This window comes from Solea solea, chromosome 2, assembly GCF_958295425.1.
Source record: "Solea solea chromosome 2, fSolSol10.1, whole genome shotgun sequence".
Taxonomy (NCBI): domain Eukaryota; kingdom Metazoa; phylum Chordata; class Actinopteri; order Pleuronectiformes; family Soleidae; genus Solea; species Solea solea.
The window spans coordinates 19,178,636-19,196,221 of record NC_081135.1 but is presented as its reverse complement, the minus strand read 5'-3'; the positions used below and the strand labels follow the sequence as shown (position 1 = coordinate 19,196,221).

The window sequence follows — 17,586 nt, the reverse complement described above, 5'->3', positions numbered from 1 at the left end:
CATCAAATATCTACCCATACCGATATCAGTCTGATACAGTCATTTTAGACCTACTAAACTATGAAGCTGTTCACACCACATTTGTGCTATAGCTATTTCCAGGGATTGATTCAGTGAGTGTAATCCAGTGATTTTGACCAGTATTTTACCAATACAGAGTATTGTATTGCATCCCTAATGTCGAGGAAATGGGAGCTTACAGGAAAGAAAAGATACGTTTTGTTCCTGAGTCCATTATCAGTGGCTTGTGTTTTTGTTTGCATTTAATGACATAAAAATTGGGAACCACTGCCACAGTGTGATGTAATTGGATAGCGCCCACATATTTATTACATCTTTTTACACACTTCTAGTGTGCAAACCTGAGCTGAAATACACAGGTGACGTCACTTGACAAAGCTCTTCCTGAGCTACAAAAACTTTACATGTGTAACTATGTGCACATGCTAAATAATACGTCCTATGGTAAATAAATTAACATGTTGATGTTAAATCAGTTTGTGCTTTAAAATGATATAAAACATACAGAGAGATGTATTTGTGTTTAGCTTAAATACAGGAGCACACCTGCTTTTGATGGATGGAAAACTACTGTATGAAATGTAGAAGCCATTGTATGTTCACTCAGGTTTAAGCCTCTATGCCATAATTGACTTTTTTTTAGATGGTGAAAATGAGTGACTTTGGTGACAAATTCTAAACATATTGAATTTATTATAAAGTATTTTATTGTGAATGTGCATGAGCATTTTTGTATCGATGATTTTAATATAAGATTTATGTTGCAATCACAAATCAATTCACAAGGTGTTTTGAGTGTTGTGTTGTCCTGACAAATCCTCTTACTTGGAGGACATTTTGTCTGCATGTAAACAGCTTTTACAAAGCCATTTCCCCTAATCAGCCGCTACATACACTCAGTTACCAGATTATAATCTTCATCTAACTCACAGTGAAGTGCTTTTAATGTTCAACATCATTGATATGAACGTTGTTGACAAAATATTAGAAACACAACTTGTAATACAACACCAAGTTGGTGTTGTATTAAAGAGTTGGTTCCTTTTTAAAACAGTGCAATTAACATTACAACCACTGTGTGAAGGTGTGATCAGTATAATGAGTTTTAGCTGATTGTACTTAATAAACTGGTAACTGAGTGTAGCTTTCACTGTTGTGTCTCCATAATGGAAAGCCAGAGTAACATATTTTGTGTGTGTTTGGGGGGAGGTGATTGGCTGGCTATGATAACACATGGTCTGGATATTAAAGCTGTTTTGCTGTCAAATAGACTGTCTTTATGCAGAACATGTGTGCATTATGGTGTTGTTGATTTCTTTTTCTGGAGTTTGAAAATAAAATTGAAAAAAAACAATTTAATGTGATATTGTAAATGAAAGAGAAGGTTTGAACATTGGTGAACCCAATACAGAGGAAAGGAAAATTAAATGTAACGGCCACTGTCTTTATTTCATCATTTAAATAGATATGCATCTTTATTTTGAATATAAAACATGTAGGCCTACGTATATTTGCTGATATACATACACATAAACCTACATACATCATCTCCCAAACTGTTTAGGAGCCATAACAACAAACATTGGATCTCATATTCATTTTTAATATTATTTTTCAACAAATGTTTATACTATATATAAGTATATAAGTATGAGTAGAAAAATAATAATCTCATCATGAACACTTTATGTGGATTACAGAATGTATTTGTAGCTAGGTTTTTTATCAATGATTACATTTATTAATTTTTACGAGTGAATACATTTTTATTTAGTAAAAATAAGCATTCATAATAATTTACAGTATAAGAAGCAAATACTGAACATTTGTAACATTACAGAAAAATGAACAGAGCTATACTAAACTAGAATATTCTGGAATAGAATATAATTTATAGTCCAAAGACAATGTTCCTACTTCAGATGGACAATAAAGTTGTATTTTATTCTAAAAAAGATTACAATCCATTGTCTGTTTAACAATAGTTTTCAGGCTTCCTTTACTGTTACCATATTCAATTGCATTACATTCGAATAAACAAGGAAACAAACACATGGTAAAGTTTATTATGAAATGTGTGAATTCAGTGTATTTTTGTCACGGAGGGTGAGTTTACATGATGCACAGTTGAGTGATTTCAGTGCAGTCAAACGCAGCCCAGACAGCCATTTGTGTTCTCTCAAATTCTCGCGGTATCTCAGCGCCGGTCGCGAGATGAAGAGCAATGGCAATAGAAAACAGACCCGGGGAGGAATTTGACACCGTTTTCTGTGGAAACGACTCTTTAGAGCTCTCTTCACAGCATGATTATGACACCGCAAAAACACGAATATTTAAGATCATTGTTATCGGCGACTCCAACGTGGGAAAGACGTGTTTGACTTACAGATTCTGCGGTGGCACTTTCCTGAAAAACCCAGAAGCAACGATCGGGGTCGATTTCAGAGAGAGAACGCTGGAGCTGGATGGAGAGAGCATCAAGGTGAGTGGAAACAAAACACTGGAAGGCTCCACGTTCTACCATCCACCACAAACAACAACATAACAAATAATACTGTCGTCATGAACAACAGCAACACCTTCAGCAACAAAATAATACATGCCTACATACATATACATACACACTACTGCCACTGATCTTATGAACCAGTCACACACCCTTTCATTAAGAATAAACAACATTAAAAAACTGATGGCTTCAATTTGTTGAAGATACTTTTAAGTCCACAGGATAAAAAAGTATTAGCAATAACATTTAAAAAACGGGTTTAATATTTCACATCAAAAACCTGTAATGATTTGCACTGTGATGTCCAAATAAGGCAATACAGTTACAACAGTATAATTCAAGTAGGCCAATCCTTTCTATTGTTATATGTGTGTACATGTCTTTTTAACTCTCTTCTAGGATATCTTATTTATCTTTTCCATTACTTTTGTATGTTTAAAGATGGTGAGGTGAGGAATCTCACCAATAATAAAAAAAAAGAAATCAATAAATGCTGCTGTACATTTAACAAAAAACGTTTCATATCATATAAAATCTATTAGGTACAACTGGTCTGATTGTCTTCTTAAAGATGAACATTTGTCTCCTCTTTAGATCTTCTGAAAATACCTTCCTTCATTAAAGAAGCACCGGCCTCTGAAAACACAAACACACACACTTGTTAAGCCCTGTCTATTAGCCAATCACAAGGACTGTTATATCTCGGTCAAACAGCATGCTGCATCTTTATTGGCTCGCTGACACCGATGCTGATGAGATTTATTCTTTCGGTATTGCAATTTGGTCTGAATGACAACATATATTTTTTTATATATATATGTAATACCGCAAATTATTATTGAAGTTCAATATCCACTGTGATGCAAGAAGCACCGATAGGCTGTAGTGTTTTCTTGGGATTGGTGACAGTAAGAAAAACATGCAATAACTCCACCATTTTCAGATAAAAAAGTTTTTACCACTGTTTGTTTTTGTTGTGCCAGTTGCAGATCTGGGACACAGCAGGTCAGGAACGTTTCAGGAGGAGTATGGTGGAGCACTACTACCGCGGTGTCCACGCCATCATCTTTGTGTATGACGTGACCAGTCTCTCCTCCTTCGAGAGCATCCCTGAGTGGATTGAGGAGTGCAGTCGACACTGTGTGGGGCCCCTGGTGCCTCGCATCATGGTAGGAAACAAGTGTGACCTGAGGGACCACCGGGAGGTCCCCACGGCAACTGCCCAGTGCATTGCAGACAGCTACAATTTCCCATTGTTTGAGACTTCAGCCAAAGACCCTGCTGAGAAGGACCACGTTGATGCTATCTTTCTGACCATAGCTTATAGGCTGAAGAGTCGCAAACCTCTGAGACTGAAGCAACTGAGTGAGAGCAGTGTGACGCAGCTGTGGAACCAGGGAGAGCAGGAAGCAGCAACCTGTCAGTGCTGAGGTCACCTCCATCTACGTAATGTACTCTGTGTACAAACCCCATTTCCAGAAAAACTGGGACACTTTCTCAAATTGCATTAAAAACTGAAATCTGCAATTTGTTGAATCATTTGAACCTTTATTCAATAGACAAAAAGTACAAAGACAAGATTTCCAGTGTTTTCACTGACCAACCTCGTTCTGAAGTACAGAACATGTTTGCACTACACTTGAAAAAAAATGGGAGAGCTTGCAAGACTGAAAAGGTTAACGCTGTTGTGGAAAGTTCCACAATTAATAGGTCAACCACCAAAGGCTTAGTCTTTGCCGTCATTACAGTACTTCATAATGTGAAAAGACTAGTAAAACAGCACCTTTGCATTTCTTATCCAAACAATGTCAGAGTCAGCACTGCACACACCTGTGTGTTCTTGTAACATTCAAGTGTGTGATTTGCTACCGTGGTTGCCGTGGTAACCAGCATACAAATCAGGTGAAGGCGGCGTCTGTCTCCATTATTATTTCCACATGTGATGGGGAGGAAGCGGCATGTTTAGCGAAATAACTGTCACATTGCCATGCTACTGTGATGGACATAGTAATGAAGAGGAGAATCAGAAAATGATGACCGTGTATGTAGCAAGAATTGGAAGTATAGTACCACTTATAAAGTTGCAAGACCTGATATTTTCAATTACCATACAATTAAAAAGTGTAATTAAAAGAAATGAATATGTGACCCAGTGGTAAACTTGGCTTGGCCCCAACTTTTTTGAATGTATGAGTTTGTCAGGGAAACCAGTCTTTTCTTTGTCCTTTGTCCAGATTTGAGTTTTAAGGCATTTCTATAAAGTCTCCTACCTTTTCAGGAAATGGGGTTTTTAAACACAGTGTGGCTGAAGGTCACTGTGCCCTCAGGAGCTATAACGATGCTGAGTGGAGTTCAACTGCGCTTCCAAACCCTGACGCTGACTGCCCAAAGACCTGTCATGATCAAAAGATAGAAATAACAGAATGGATTTACACTTTCCCTGCAGCCTGAAACTGTGACAGTATGGATAATAGTGTTTATCAAAGTTTGCACTATGTTAAATCAACATTTCAGTGAAATGCAAAAATCGACCTGGAGTTACGACAAATGTTTGTAGCTCAGACTGCACTTAAACTCACTCTCTGGCAAAATAGAGCATTGCAGAGTACATGTAGCAAGTGAGTTGAGGGCAATTAAATAAGGAAGGAAAAATTATTTCAGGGTGTTTAAAGGGACTAGAAAGGTCAAATTAAACTGTGAAGAAAACTGTGCAATCATTTTCTTGTTTTAAAGTTATGTTCTTAATAAAAGTTTGATTGCAGCATGAGTTTTGATGCTGTTCTTGAATGTGTACTCCCAATAGAAATATGGTACAAAAAATGCTGATACAGTTTGCATGTGTTCAATAATGCAAACAACAGCATGGAGGTCTGTCAAAATGTAAAGCAGCAAATCATTAAAAATTTGATGTATCCATGCATTTTTTCATTCTGTGGTGTTTTCTATTCTAAATTCTATTCTAAAGTATCTATTCTAAATTCTATTCTATTCTTCTTTGTTTGGAATAATGAGAGGTAAATGTGGTAGTTTTCTGCAGCTGCATCATTCACCAATACTCACTCAAACAGCACACTGTACTTGTCTAACCACTAGTTTGAATTCTGCAACATTAGGATATTCTTTCTGTTTGAAGTCATTGGGTGTTTCAGATCTGTGTTCTGACTCAATATGAGGACTTGAAGGTCCAGTGTGTAGCATTTAAGATGATTTATTAATACACTACCCATAGCAATTTTTGTAAGTGTGTAATCACATTTATTTTTATTTTCTGCAATTTTTGTCCAATAGGCAATGAACTGAGATGGCAGATCAAAGGCAGGGAGGGTAAATCAAGTGCAAATAAAAGGCAAAAGCACAACTACTTACTTAGTATGACTCAGCATTCCCAACTGAATTTTCTGGTAACGGAATTTTCTGGTAACATGCACATATTTCATTTAATCCTTGTGCTTCCAGGTCATGGTTGTCAAAAGCTCAGTGATTTATTATCATTATTGTTATTATTATTATTATATTGTTACATCTCCCTGTGTGACCCTCATAAGTGGTGTTAATAATGATAGACTTTTGTAGTAATAATAGCAGTAGTCTACTGGAAATTGCTGAATTTTTACTTTCAATGTGTCACTTTCAATTTATAATTCACTCAACACAAATCTACTACATAATAACAAATGCATTTAATACTTACAATGCTTGCTATTCTATTAGTGTAGTATTGCTGTATAATGTTTAATAAAACAGCACCTCCATCCTACTTTTATGTTGAAAAGGCATCCTCACTTTAAAATGTCCATTTATAAAGCTTCCTATATGATCATTTGTTCTCGATCAGCTGTCAAATTCAAAATTTCTGTCTGAGCGCTTCATGTGTTGTTTTAGTTTCGACTTGTACTGCCATCCAGTGGTTCATTCACGCATAGCCACCGTTTAGATGGTATGTTTACGAAACCATGTAAACTAGTAATTTGTCCTTCATGATGTCTCTTCTACTAGATTAAATGTGAAGTAAAACGTGGCGCGTATATTCCATTTGTAACACGTACTGTGCTGCTGAAAGAAAGACCATGGCATACTTTGTAAAAGTTGCTTTCTCTTTCACAGCGACTATCTTGATCAATTACCATTTTTCCTTTACGGTGATTGATTACCAGCTTGCAACAGGTCAGTGAACGCAGCACAGCAGGCGAACGTCAGTATTCCTCTCACACACACGGCGTCTTTCTGCGGCCATGGTAACACTCCTCATCAGCGGACCTCGAACTCAGATAATTAAATAAAACCAAGTGCTTTTCACACAGGTATGACCATTTAGTTTCGCTTCGACATTTAGTTTATGATTACCACTTGTCTATCTGGTCGGTTATTGTTGTTTTTGTTTAGCCGTATATGTATCCAATCCTGTTTAGAGTATTAAGTGACGTTTACGTTATTTATTAAAACGACAGGGTTCGTTTTGTTTTCTGTGCGTGTGTATGTGGCCTAGCAACAGTAAGCTAGCAAAGCTAACGTTAGGGTAACAGACAAGGCAGAGAGGAGGCTCATTTGAATAGTGGCCTGATTTAACAGTCTGGTGTGGTGTCTACTCTGCGATAATAAAAACAATAATTCAAATCACACTCACATGAAAATGAGATAGCTTAAGCAGCGCCATGCTTTGCCGGGTGTAGCAGGTTCTGTGTATTTGTTTGGTGGAGCAGCATCATCTTGTTATAAACAGGGTTTACAATGTGGTTTTGACCTAGATATAACACGTACTAGGAAAGCAACGCCTGTTTATGTACTTTGGACTTAAGTTGTTAAGAATGTAGAGTTTTAGTGTAATGTCAAACTCCACATTTGAATTGCAACATTTGCATTTATTGTATTGCACATAAACGTATATACTATTTTTGAAAAATATTATATAAGGCAATCATAAAGGAAAAATATATACAATGTAAAAAGAATATATACAGAATAGATATAATGTAAAATATAATACTACCAATACTAGTACTACTACTACTAATAATAATAATAATAATGATAATAATAATAATGATTATTATTATTAGTAGTAGTAAATAATAATAATAGTCAGTCAGTCATCATCTACCGCTTTATCCTCAACCAGAGGGTCGCGGGGGGTGCTGTGCCAATCTCAGCTACATCGGGCGATAGGCGGGGTACACCCTGGACAGTTCATAATAATAATAGTAATTATTATTATTATTATTATTGTTAGTAGTAGTAGTATAATAACAATAATAATAATATTAATTGGGATTGATCGTTGATTGATCAAATTTGTTTGAAAAAGGAGACATCCTTTTGGAAAAATAGAAACAAATTTTCCACATTCAGTTTCCTAAATGTGAAAATGTTCTTGTTTGTTTCCCCCTCAATGACATAACACATGCTTTGTTTTATGGTTTTATTACATTTTATATTTGACGTTTAGAAAATGGACATTGTTCACAATTTTCTGACATTTTATGGACCAAGCAACTACAAGTAATTAGTCAACCGAGAATCACAATTAGTTGCAGCTGCATTCCAGAACATAGTCTGACAATGGCAGTGTCTTATTCAGACTGTTAGCATCCGACTATTGCTGTCCATGTAAACATACAATATATCATCTATGTTTAGAATCACATGTTGCCAACTCACCTGTTTGTTTTTTCCCTCAACATTTAGCTAATGTTCATCATGGATTTAGCAGAGATATGTGACAATGCCGAGAGAGGTCGTGAGTATGCTCTACTGGGAAACTATGACTCCTCCATAGTATACTACCAGGGCGTCCTTCAACAAATCGACAAGCACCATCAGTCCCTCAGAGACCCCGCACTCAAAGTTAAATGGCAACAAGTGAGTTCCTTGAATCCCTGACCGCTTCTCTCCTACAAATGTCACTGAACTATCTGTAACTTAACTTGATTGTTTCTATTTTCTACTTTCTGCTCAGAGGCAAATATTGTAAATTCTTCTTATGTCATTTCAGCATGATACTATTAGCAAGTGGAAATTAGTCCCATCTTTCCTTTTTTTGTTTTATTATCTTGGGACACACAGCAGTGTAATGGCTATAGCACTGTTGCCTCACAGCAAGAAGTCCCCAGTTCAAATCCCTGTTTGACCGAGGGCCTTTCTGTGTAGAGTTTGTATGTTCTCCCACTGTCCAAAAACATGCAGAGGAGAATTGACACTCTAAATTGCCCGTAGGTGTGAGTGTGAGAGCGAATGGTTGTATTTATATGTTTGCCCTGTGATGAACTGGCAACCTGTCCAGGGTGTACTTCGCTTTTTGCCCTATGTCAGCTGGAATTGGCTCCAGGGTCACAGGTGGTGACCCTCATGTGGAGGGTAAAGCAGTAGACAATGGATGAGTGAATGATTATTATCTTAAAAACACAAAACCTGTTTAAAAGCTTTACCATGAGCCCAGATTTCTTTTACTACACACATCAGCAGCTGTTTTCATTGTGGGATGCTCTGTGAGGCAGTACTGCTAATTTAATACTCTTATCATTATTATTATTACTCTGTTTGTGTTTAGGTTAGGCAGGAACTCAACGAGGAATATGAGCAGGTGAAAGGCATCATGGGAACACTGGAGAGCCTAAAGTTAGGGAAGCCAGCGGATGCACCTGCACCTTTTGCGCTTCAGTATGACGAGAGACCAGAGGATCCAGTCGTCTGGCCTCCACCCATCCCTGCAGAACACAGGTGTGTGTGTGTACCTGGTATTCTTTATGTTGTGGGGACCTAAATCTGTTTACACAGTCACCTTGTCTTCCTTAGTTTCTGGCAGAAGAGATTATTATTGATAGTCTGAAAGTAAGTCTAGGATAATTTTTTCAAGTATCCCACAACACATTATTTATTCACGAGCAAGAACTCTAAAAATCCCCTCAGCTTGTTAGGTTGGGCGGTTTGACCGTGAACAAATGCCCCACTCTACTAGATGCTTTCACAAGATGATGTAAGATGGAGAGGAATACTAACAGCTACAACCATAGACCTGTGGACATAGTTTTCTGGTTTGCCAGTTGAAGCTGACCAGGAAGTACGTTTTTTTTTTTTTTTTTCAATAGTCACCAGGGGGAGACTCTGCTCTGCAAAAATAATGGAAAAAGGAACCTAATTCTTACTTGATGTATAATGTCTGTTCACATTTTCCTGAGGAGTTCATAGTCTCAATTGCTAGTTTTAGGTCTTTGTCATTGGCGTATGATTTCAATTTTGGATAATAGACAATTAAGCACAGCACATATGAGTGGATACCAGTGTGATTGACAGCTGGTATCATCCAAAAAGGGTCTGGTTCCAGGAAAACATCTGTAAACTTCCAGCTGCAAAACCTCAATACAGCGCTCTAAACAATGTCAAGGCTTCAAAACAGTTCAGATTCTTATGGGTGGTGTCACTACCAGTTGCCACTTGGCTGCATTGGAGAGGAAGTTTGCCAAAAGACACCTGACAGCAGCTTTAAGATGCCACACCTCCCCCCAGTGCAGATCATCTTACTGTAGGTGTGTCCCACCCATGTATAAAAAGCTGTATTTGTTTCACGGTAGGAACCCTGTTGCAGGGAAACGTCCCACTAGTGCAATGAAACAGCAGAGAAGGGACTCTCCAGGTCTCCAGAATCGAGGTGCGGTACCAGGAGGCCGTGGTCAGGCAAACCCTAAACCTGATCGGCCGGGACACAGAGATGCACGAGGCACAAAGGCCAAAGACGATAAGGTCAGACTGAAGTTGATGATTGGTGGTTGATTTTTACATCAACCTGTCCCCTAAAAATATAAAAAATTGTTTGGTTTTATCAATCTTTTCAGGGAAAGAAAGGAGCTGGGGACTCACCAGGAGATGTTGATCAGAAGAAATTTGATGGCACAGGTTATGACAGTGACCTGGTGGACATGCTGGAGAGAGATATTGTGTCCCGCAACCCTAATGTGCACTGGTATGTCAGCATACACATTCATTCTTGGCTGCTGCTTTACACTGTCTGCTGCACGGGCGGTTTTCTTTGGCACTGCTGACTGAACTATCGTTGTGAACTGTAGGGGGGACATCGCTGATCTGGAGGATGCAAAGAAGCTGCTTAGAGAAGCTGTAGTTTTACCCATGTGGATGCCTGACTTTTTTAAGGGTATTCGTCGACCCTGGAAGGTACAATCGCTCTCGCAGACACACAGAAATCACACAGAAATCACACAGACCAATAGATGAATGCATTAAAGCAGTGAGCCTCTCAAATTATTTTGGAATCAAACTTAGTACAATCTGAATACAACCTGAATCCATGTAGTTGTTGACTTATATCAGCCATCTTTGTAGTCTTAACCATGCACACAACACTCCTGAAGCCTACAGTTTTCAGTTCCGATTACTACCAACTCTAGGTCCAAATGATATTAATAAGTGATATTAATAAGAGACAGTAATAAGGTTGCAAATGGGTGGGGAATTCTTGGTAAATTTCCAGGAACTTTCCATGGGATTGGGAACCTTATTTCAGGAATTTTGGAAATTTTTGCAGCCCTAGACAGTAATGCTTGCAGTTTCACATGAAACACTATATTGAGATTCTGCAATGTGAAAATATAAAATCTGTTGGCAAAAGGACATGGTTTTTAAGGTTGTATCTCATCTAATTTCTGTGTCTAGGTTGACCAATAAGGTTTCAGCAGGCTTTAGTTTCTCGGAGTTAAACAGTCTGTGTTGAGCACAACGGTGGTAGAACACACTAACAGAAATGCATTGGCTTTTTGGCTTTTTAATTGAGCTACTTTAGAGGATAGCCAAACACTTGTTAGTTGTGGGTTAGACCGTTGTGCACAGCAAACTGAAAATGGAAGTGTTGGCCCAGAGATCTACACATGAAGCTCCACAATATTTCTAATAGAATCCTTTCTGTTGTGCTATGTTTTTGTTTTCTAGGGCAAGGATGGTTGTGTCATGCATACAACAGCACAAAACTTTCTCCATTCTAAGATATGAAGTGATATAGTGTCTCACACACAGTACTATTCCACATGTGACTCTAATACAGTAGTTATTTTGCTGAAATATGTACACAACTTGAATTCTTTCATATGTCATCACGACTAACATCCTTTGTAAATGGGCCTGCTCGACCATGCCTCCTCTCAGTATCTACAGGATTAGATAGACAGTAAAACAGTTTTTTCCTGTTCTGCTCTGAGTCTGATGTCATGTGAAGTCTCTTCCCCTCAGGCCTGCCATGTGAGGGCTCATCATTTTGCCACAGCACAGTGCTATCCATTTGTCAGATACTTGCATGCATCACTGACCTGTTTACGCTTTTACTCATTTGAGTGCAGTTTTTCAGATACATTTTTTGAGGTAAGTGAAAGTGCAGTAAAACTAGGACACAGGTGCACTGGTTTCATTATTTAGTCAAGAAGTCTATGTTGATTGGTTATTACAAACATCATTCTAGTACATCACATCATACACACTCTGAAATTCTGACAAATTCCCTTTTTCATGTTTTTTTTGGTGTTGAAAATGTGTCTGCCCCGTCCTGCTGGGAGAATAAGCCACTGTAGTGTATGACGGCAGTGGGGATTACATAGTGCCGAACATGTAATCTCCATGGCAACGCACACAAACCAGATGCCAAATTGTTGTACATCAGAGCAGCAGTGATATCTGACTCATGTTAACTGGAGAGATTTGCATCAGGGGTGGCAGCTCTGTCCTGTTCTGTTCTTTATCACTGACATTTAAATGTAATGGGTGAAAATACAGGAACAAAACAACTGCAAATCAGTGTTGCAGCTCTCTCTTAAGCTTTCACAAATCTGTCAAGGCTGTGTGTTGTCGTATATGTCATTATTTTGAGGTTTTAGCTACCAAAGATAATGAAAAATGTGTTTCAGTTGTGTACACTGTCTCTATTTCTGTTGGTTATGGATGAATACACAGGTACACAAGCAGTAAACACAATAAATAAAGACGTTTCTTTGGTTAAATTATGCAGTGGAAACTAAAAATAACAACAGTGGTATATTTGTGAAATGCAAGAAATTGAATAACTGCCACTGTTAAGTCTGATCTGATCAGCTTGGTTTCTGTTGGTTTTCTGTCACATTTGAAAAAATTAATTTCTCAGATTGTGTTATATTCACAATCTCAATTTTCTTTTGTATGTTTATCAACCTTGCTCCTTGCTTATCTTACATACTGTTGTTTGCAGGAATACTGAAGTGAATATGCAGTTTTCTGTTACCGGGTTGTCATAGTCACAGTTTCGGACTTTGAAAAGTTGTCGCCACTGCTCCTTTCCTGTGTTTGCGTGTGTTTTGTCGAGGCACTGGTTTTAACACTAGTGTGTTTGTTTCAGGGTGTGTTAATGGTCGGCCCTCCAGGAACAGGAAAGACCCTGTTAGCCAAAGCTGTGGCCACAGAATGTGGAACCACTTTCTTCAACGTGTCCTCCTCCACCCTTACGTCCAAATACAGGGGCGAGTCTGAAAAACTTGTTCGACTGCTGTTCGAAATGGTAAGTATTAATGTGTTTATGCAACATTTTCTCCTACAATTTACTTCCCCACACAACAAAACTGAACTGTATTCTCAGTTTTATGTTCTGTAAGAGAAGTGAAGTTGATACCGTGCAATGGTGGCACAGAAAGCACAGAACTATGTATGTCTGTGCTTTGTCTCATAACACCATTAATCAATGAAAACCCGTTAAACACACTTAAGGTCAGTATAAAACAAAACGTGTTGGAGTGTTAAGGGACAAAACACCTTGTGCGCTCATAACACCATTAAATCCATTAAAACCATATCACAGTTTTAAGCATAAACAATAAAAAATAAGAATACTAATTAATATTATAAATCAGTTGCGTATGGGAAGCAGAGTGGGTCATTCACTAATCACAGGGTTGGTGGTTCCCCAGCTCTGTCCCAGGTCAAAGCCTTGCTTAAAAAACCCACTGTCATAGGTTTTGTGAGTTGTTGAAATGAGGCAAAGTGTTAAGAACTTTGGATAAAAGCTATATTCTTTTATTCAGATATTTGTGAGACAACCTTCCTGTTTATTTCCATTTAGGCCAGGTTTTATGCACCAACAACCATCTTTGTAGATGAGATTGACTCCATATGTGGCAGAAGAGGAACATCAGATGAACATGAAGCCAGCCGTAGGGTCAAATCAGAACTTCTAGTACAGATGGATGGTGAGTAGGAGAAGTTATGAAGGAGTTTCCACAGATTCTGCAAAAAAAATCCACAAATAATTGTATGTTATATGAATTGTGTAATAAGGTGTGGGGGGAGCAGCGGAGAATGATGACCCCTCTAAGATGGTGATGGTTCTTGCGGCCACCAACTTCCCCTGGGACATTGATGAGGCATTACGACGACGGCTTGAAAAGAGGATCTACATCCCCCTGCCCACAGGTAACTTCACCACCCACAGAACACAACAAAGTAATAAATTGTATGTAAAAATGGACATAGTCTTCTGGTTACAAAATTGACTCTCATTGTGAAGCATTGAGATTCATAATTTGTCCGGTGCCATGTCAGTTTTTTGAATCTGCAAGTTCACAGATGTCACCTAGCTGTCAATCACAACAGTGTCCACTCACATGTGCCGTGTTTTATCATCAATTTTCCCCAAAACTGGAACAGAATTTACAAAACTGACAGAATGTTATATTGAAAACCTGAAAAGACCCGAGACCATTAACTCCTCAGGAAAATGTTAAAAAACCCATTCACTTGCTGTTGATGCTCTGGGGTTTCTCCTGCTGTGTTCTCGCCTGAGCTCACACAGACATTCTGCAGAAATGATGCCATGTGGCTGGCAGGAGACTTCTGCAGACATTTGCGTTTTAACACATGCAGCCCCCCTGGAAAGTCTGTGGGGAATCTCTCGAGTTCACTGTGTGACTGAAAGCAGCTTAACACACTGCTCAAATCACCCCATCTAAGATAAGAGCATAGAGAATATTGATTGAGACAATGGATGATGATCAATAGTGTTTTATTTACTCAAGGAGTGTATTAATAGTTAACAACTATCAATCAACTGTTGTGTTGTGTGTCTGCAGCTGTGGGCCGGGCAGAGCTCCTAAAGATCAACCTGAAGGAAGTGGAGGTCGCTGCTGATGTGGATCTGGACGTCATCGCTGAGAAAACGGAGGGCTACTCTGGAGCAGATATCACCAACGTCTGCAGGTGTGTGTTTGTTACTGTCTGTACACTTCATATTACCTTCAGAGGAGGGCAACTTTAAAATGCCACCAAAACAATTTACCACACATTACACACGTAGCTAATGGAGCCAGTCTTTGAGGCATGATGTGCTTAGACAGAAGCAGCGAATGAAAACAGGAGAGCATAATTTGCTTCCTGCTTAGAGCCCCCCCACAACTTAATCCCAACACAACCCTAAAACCTCCAGCTGTGGCTGAATGAAGAACCAACCAGCCCTGCGAGCTCAACCCCTACTACCCTCAGACATCCTTACTTCTCTACCAGGTTGTATACACATAATAATATTTTATTTATGGAGTACTTTTTAAGACTCTCATAGACATGGCATATTTCCACTGACTCTACTCGACCTCGGCACGGCACGACACGGTTCCTTGGTGTCCTTGGTGTAGGCATTCTTTCTACTATAGCTATGTTGGCAATGACAGCTATTTTGTGCTGCCCAATTTGTCTTTGCTCATCTCAGTAACCTTGAATTTGTGTGACTATCATCCACACATCACCTGTAACATGTGGGGTTTAATCACAGCCTCTACTTTATCCCCCTTTTCAGGGTAAAACAATAAATGTGGAATTCAGAACAATAGAAATACTGTAATGCACATAGTCTACAGCAGACACACTTTGAATGAGTCAAACATGGCTGAGCTGTATTTTGGGTCCACTGCTTCACTTTGCAGTAACATGAGCAACTCAGCCGTGAGCCAATCAGATTCTATTTATGTATTTATCATTACACAGCTCAAACAGAGCTCTTGGACAAGGTTGTTCTTTCTGCTGTTTTTTGTCAGACAAACTACACCCAACAGTGGGAGACACAGTGGACATCATCACTTTAGCAATTTTAGCAGCTCTTGCTTTATAGACAGCCATGGAAGATGCTGCAATAGTAATAGTGCCAAGTGCCAGGGCCGCCCACATGAAACATTAAAGTGATGCATACTCATGTACAGTATGTGTGCCAAGTAACAGCCATTTGTCCTCTGCCCCTTTCTTCTCCCGTCCTTACATGTATGTCAGGGATGCATCCATGATGGCAATGCGTCATCGGATCCATGGCCTGGGCTTGGAGGAGATCCAAGCTCTCTCTAAAGACGAGCTGCAGATGCCTGTGACAATGGAGGACTTCACACTCGCACTCAAGAAGATCTCCAAGTCAGTCTCTGCTACTGACCTGGAAAAGTACGAAGCCTGGATGGCTGAGTTTGGGTCAGTATAGACAAGAAAACCATTTAGACCCAGAGGAGAACAGAGCCTTTAAAGGAGGGCTTGTAAACTCTAGTTCACACGAGAGAACTGGTGCCCATGAGAAAACATAACCTGATCTCCTTTCACTTAATTTCCTTTTGTTGCACCTTTTATACAACTGTCCATGCAGTCCAGCTGCACAGACTTAAATGAGCTGAGGAAGAATTAAAAAAATTAGGTGGATTTGTTAATGCTAAGAATTAAAGGTACAAAAATGCAAAACTGAGAGCCAGACCAAAACAAGAGTATTGCGCGAAAGAAAACAAACCATAAATACAGATTTGTGCTATTTTGAATGCATCAAGTTACTTACAAACCACGAGCAGAACCAGAGGGTTGCCTTCAGCTGGACACTGTGGACTACTTTCTGACATTACTGTATGGCTTGTTACCTGCTGTGTTTAGTGCTGTGTTCAAGTGGAATTAAAAATGATGAAATGGAAAGCCGTTTACACGATATCCTGAACTCTGAGCTTTCAAAAAACATGTGTGAGTGTTCTAATGGGCTTGCCTCTTGTCGCATATTGCACCTTTAAGTCAGATTACTTGAAGTCAAGAACACTGTAATAAAGGAAAAAGCTAATAATAATAAGTACATCTTGAGTTTGGATTATTTTTGTCAAGCTATTTTTTTTAGTGTGCAAGGTACACCACACAAAAATACTCCACATTCGCATAATTATTTATTATTGTCAGTGTGATCAGTATTTATGTTACAAAAACAATTTAGAGACATTTCTGGTGATCTATCACAAAAGTAACATGATCAAATTCATATTAGTATTTGGCTGCACTTATGGCCATGCACAGCATCTGTTTAAGACTGTTTAAAATTGGACTCTCAATGTACATGTACCTGTATTTTTGGTAAAGACTGAAGTAACATAGGATACGTGTACATTTGCCTGTTGCACCATCCTAACTGCACATACAGGTGTGTTCAAAATAAACTTAATGTTGGCTATTGAGCATCTTTACTATTCTACATGTTACTTTTAAGATTTCCTGAGAAGCACTGAGTTGTAAAAGACCTTTTTTATTATAATTGTTTTGAAGATGATGTCCAAATCCCTCACTTGAGCATTTCAGAATTGTATCACTATCAATGTCAATTATTATTATAGTTTATAAATAATTTTGCAGCACAGTGAGACCCATAGAATAACATATTGTGTTATCTAATGTATAATGTGTCCTTGTGTCTCTCTGTCAACTAATAAAAGAGGTGATTACAACCTGTCCATTGTCCTCTGTTGATAGTGTTTTAGCTGTGGTGAGAGGAATTTCTATTATCTTCTGTTATCTCATGGCTTACATAGAAAAATGAACAAAGGAGAAGGTGCAAACGGCAGGGAGAGAGAGAGAGAGAGAGACAGAGAGAGCATAATCATGGAAAGAGTTGCGAATGTGTGTGTACATCCTTTCTGGTATGTGAAGGCCTCTGCAGGCCTGTCATTCTGGAAGGGGAGCCCTCTGTTTGTTGCAACCTGCAGTTTGACCATTAGATGCCACTAGTTCTTACATACTGGACTTGCAAGGTGTCAGTTATCCATTTC

The 17,586-nt window shown here is 38.7% G+C and overlaps 2 protein-coding genes across 3 annotated transcripts; both read left to right on the top strand.

Moving 5' to 3' along the window:
- Positions 1–1,877: 1,877 nt before the first annotated feature.
- Positions 1,878–5,450, top strand: zgc:101559 (Ras-related protein Rab-33B-like). Of its 2 annotated transcripts, none has more exons than XM_058618269.1 (2): positions 1,878–2,503; positions 3,520–5,450. In XM_058618269.1, exons 1-2 carry the CDS (start codon positions 2,246–2,248, stop codon positions 3,958–3,960), a joined length of 699 nt encoding a protein of 232 aa, XP_058474252.1. In that variant the 5' UTR covers positions 1,878–2,245; the 3' UTR covers positions 3,961–5,450. The 2 variants fall into 2 exon arrangements, with proteins under 2 accessions (XP_058474252.1, XP_058474251.1); XM_058618268.1 differs by having other exon boundaries at positions 1,881–2,503; positions 3,514–5,450.
- Positions 5,451–6,718: 1,268 nt separating this feature from the next.
- Positions 6,719–17,267, top strand: katnal1 (katanin p60 subunit A-like 1). The gene is made up of 11 exons (XM_058618260.1): positions 6,719–6,831; positions 8,213–8,386; positions 9,075–9,244; positions 10,096–10,264; positions 10,357–10,484; positions 10,588–10,693; positions 12,894–13,052; positions 13,611–13,737; positions 13,826–13,960; positions 14,617–14,743; positions 15,803–17,267. The coding sequence occupies exons 2-11, from the start codon at positions 8,216–8,218 to the stop codon at positions 15,999–16,001; spliced, it is 1,491 nt and encodes a 496-aa protein (XP_058474243.1). The 5' UTR covers positions 6,719–6,831; positions 8,213–8,215; the 3' UTR covers positions 16,002–17,267.
- The last annotated feature ends 319 nt before the right edge of the window (positions 17,268–17,586 follow it).

What these genes read in the sequence shown, in the direction of transcription:
- zgc:101559 (XM_058618268.1), top strand. Translation starts at nt 2,246, where the DNA reads ATGGCAATAGAAAACAGACCCGGGGAGGAATTTGACACCGTTTTCTGT. An exon ending in TGGATGGAGAGAGCATCAAG is followed by an intron (nt 2,504 to 3,513) that starts GTGAGTGGAAAC and finishes TTGTTGTGCCAG; the next exon opens with TTGCAGATCTGGGACACAGC.
- katnal1 (XM_058618260.1), top strand. Translation starts at nt 8,216, where the DNA reads ATGTTCATCATGGATTTAGCAGAGATATGTGACAATGCCGAGAGAGGT. An exon ending in CAAAGGCCAAAGACGATAAG is followed by an intron (nt 10,265 to 10,356) that starts GTCAGACTGAAG and finishes CAATCTTTTCAG; the next exon opens with GGAAAGAAAGGAGCTGGGGA. An exon ending in CTACATCCCCCTGCCCACAG is followed by an intron (nt 13,961 to 14,616) that starts GTAACTTCACCA and finishes GTGTGTCTGCAG; the next exon opens with CTGTGGGCCGGGCAGAGCTC.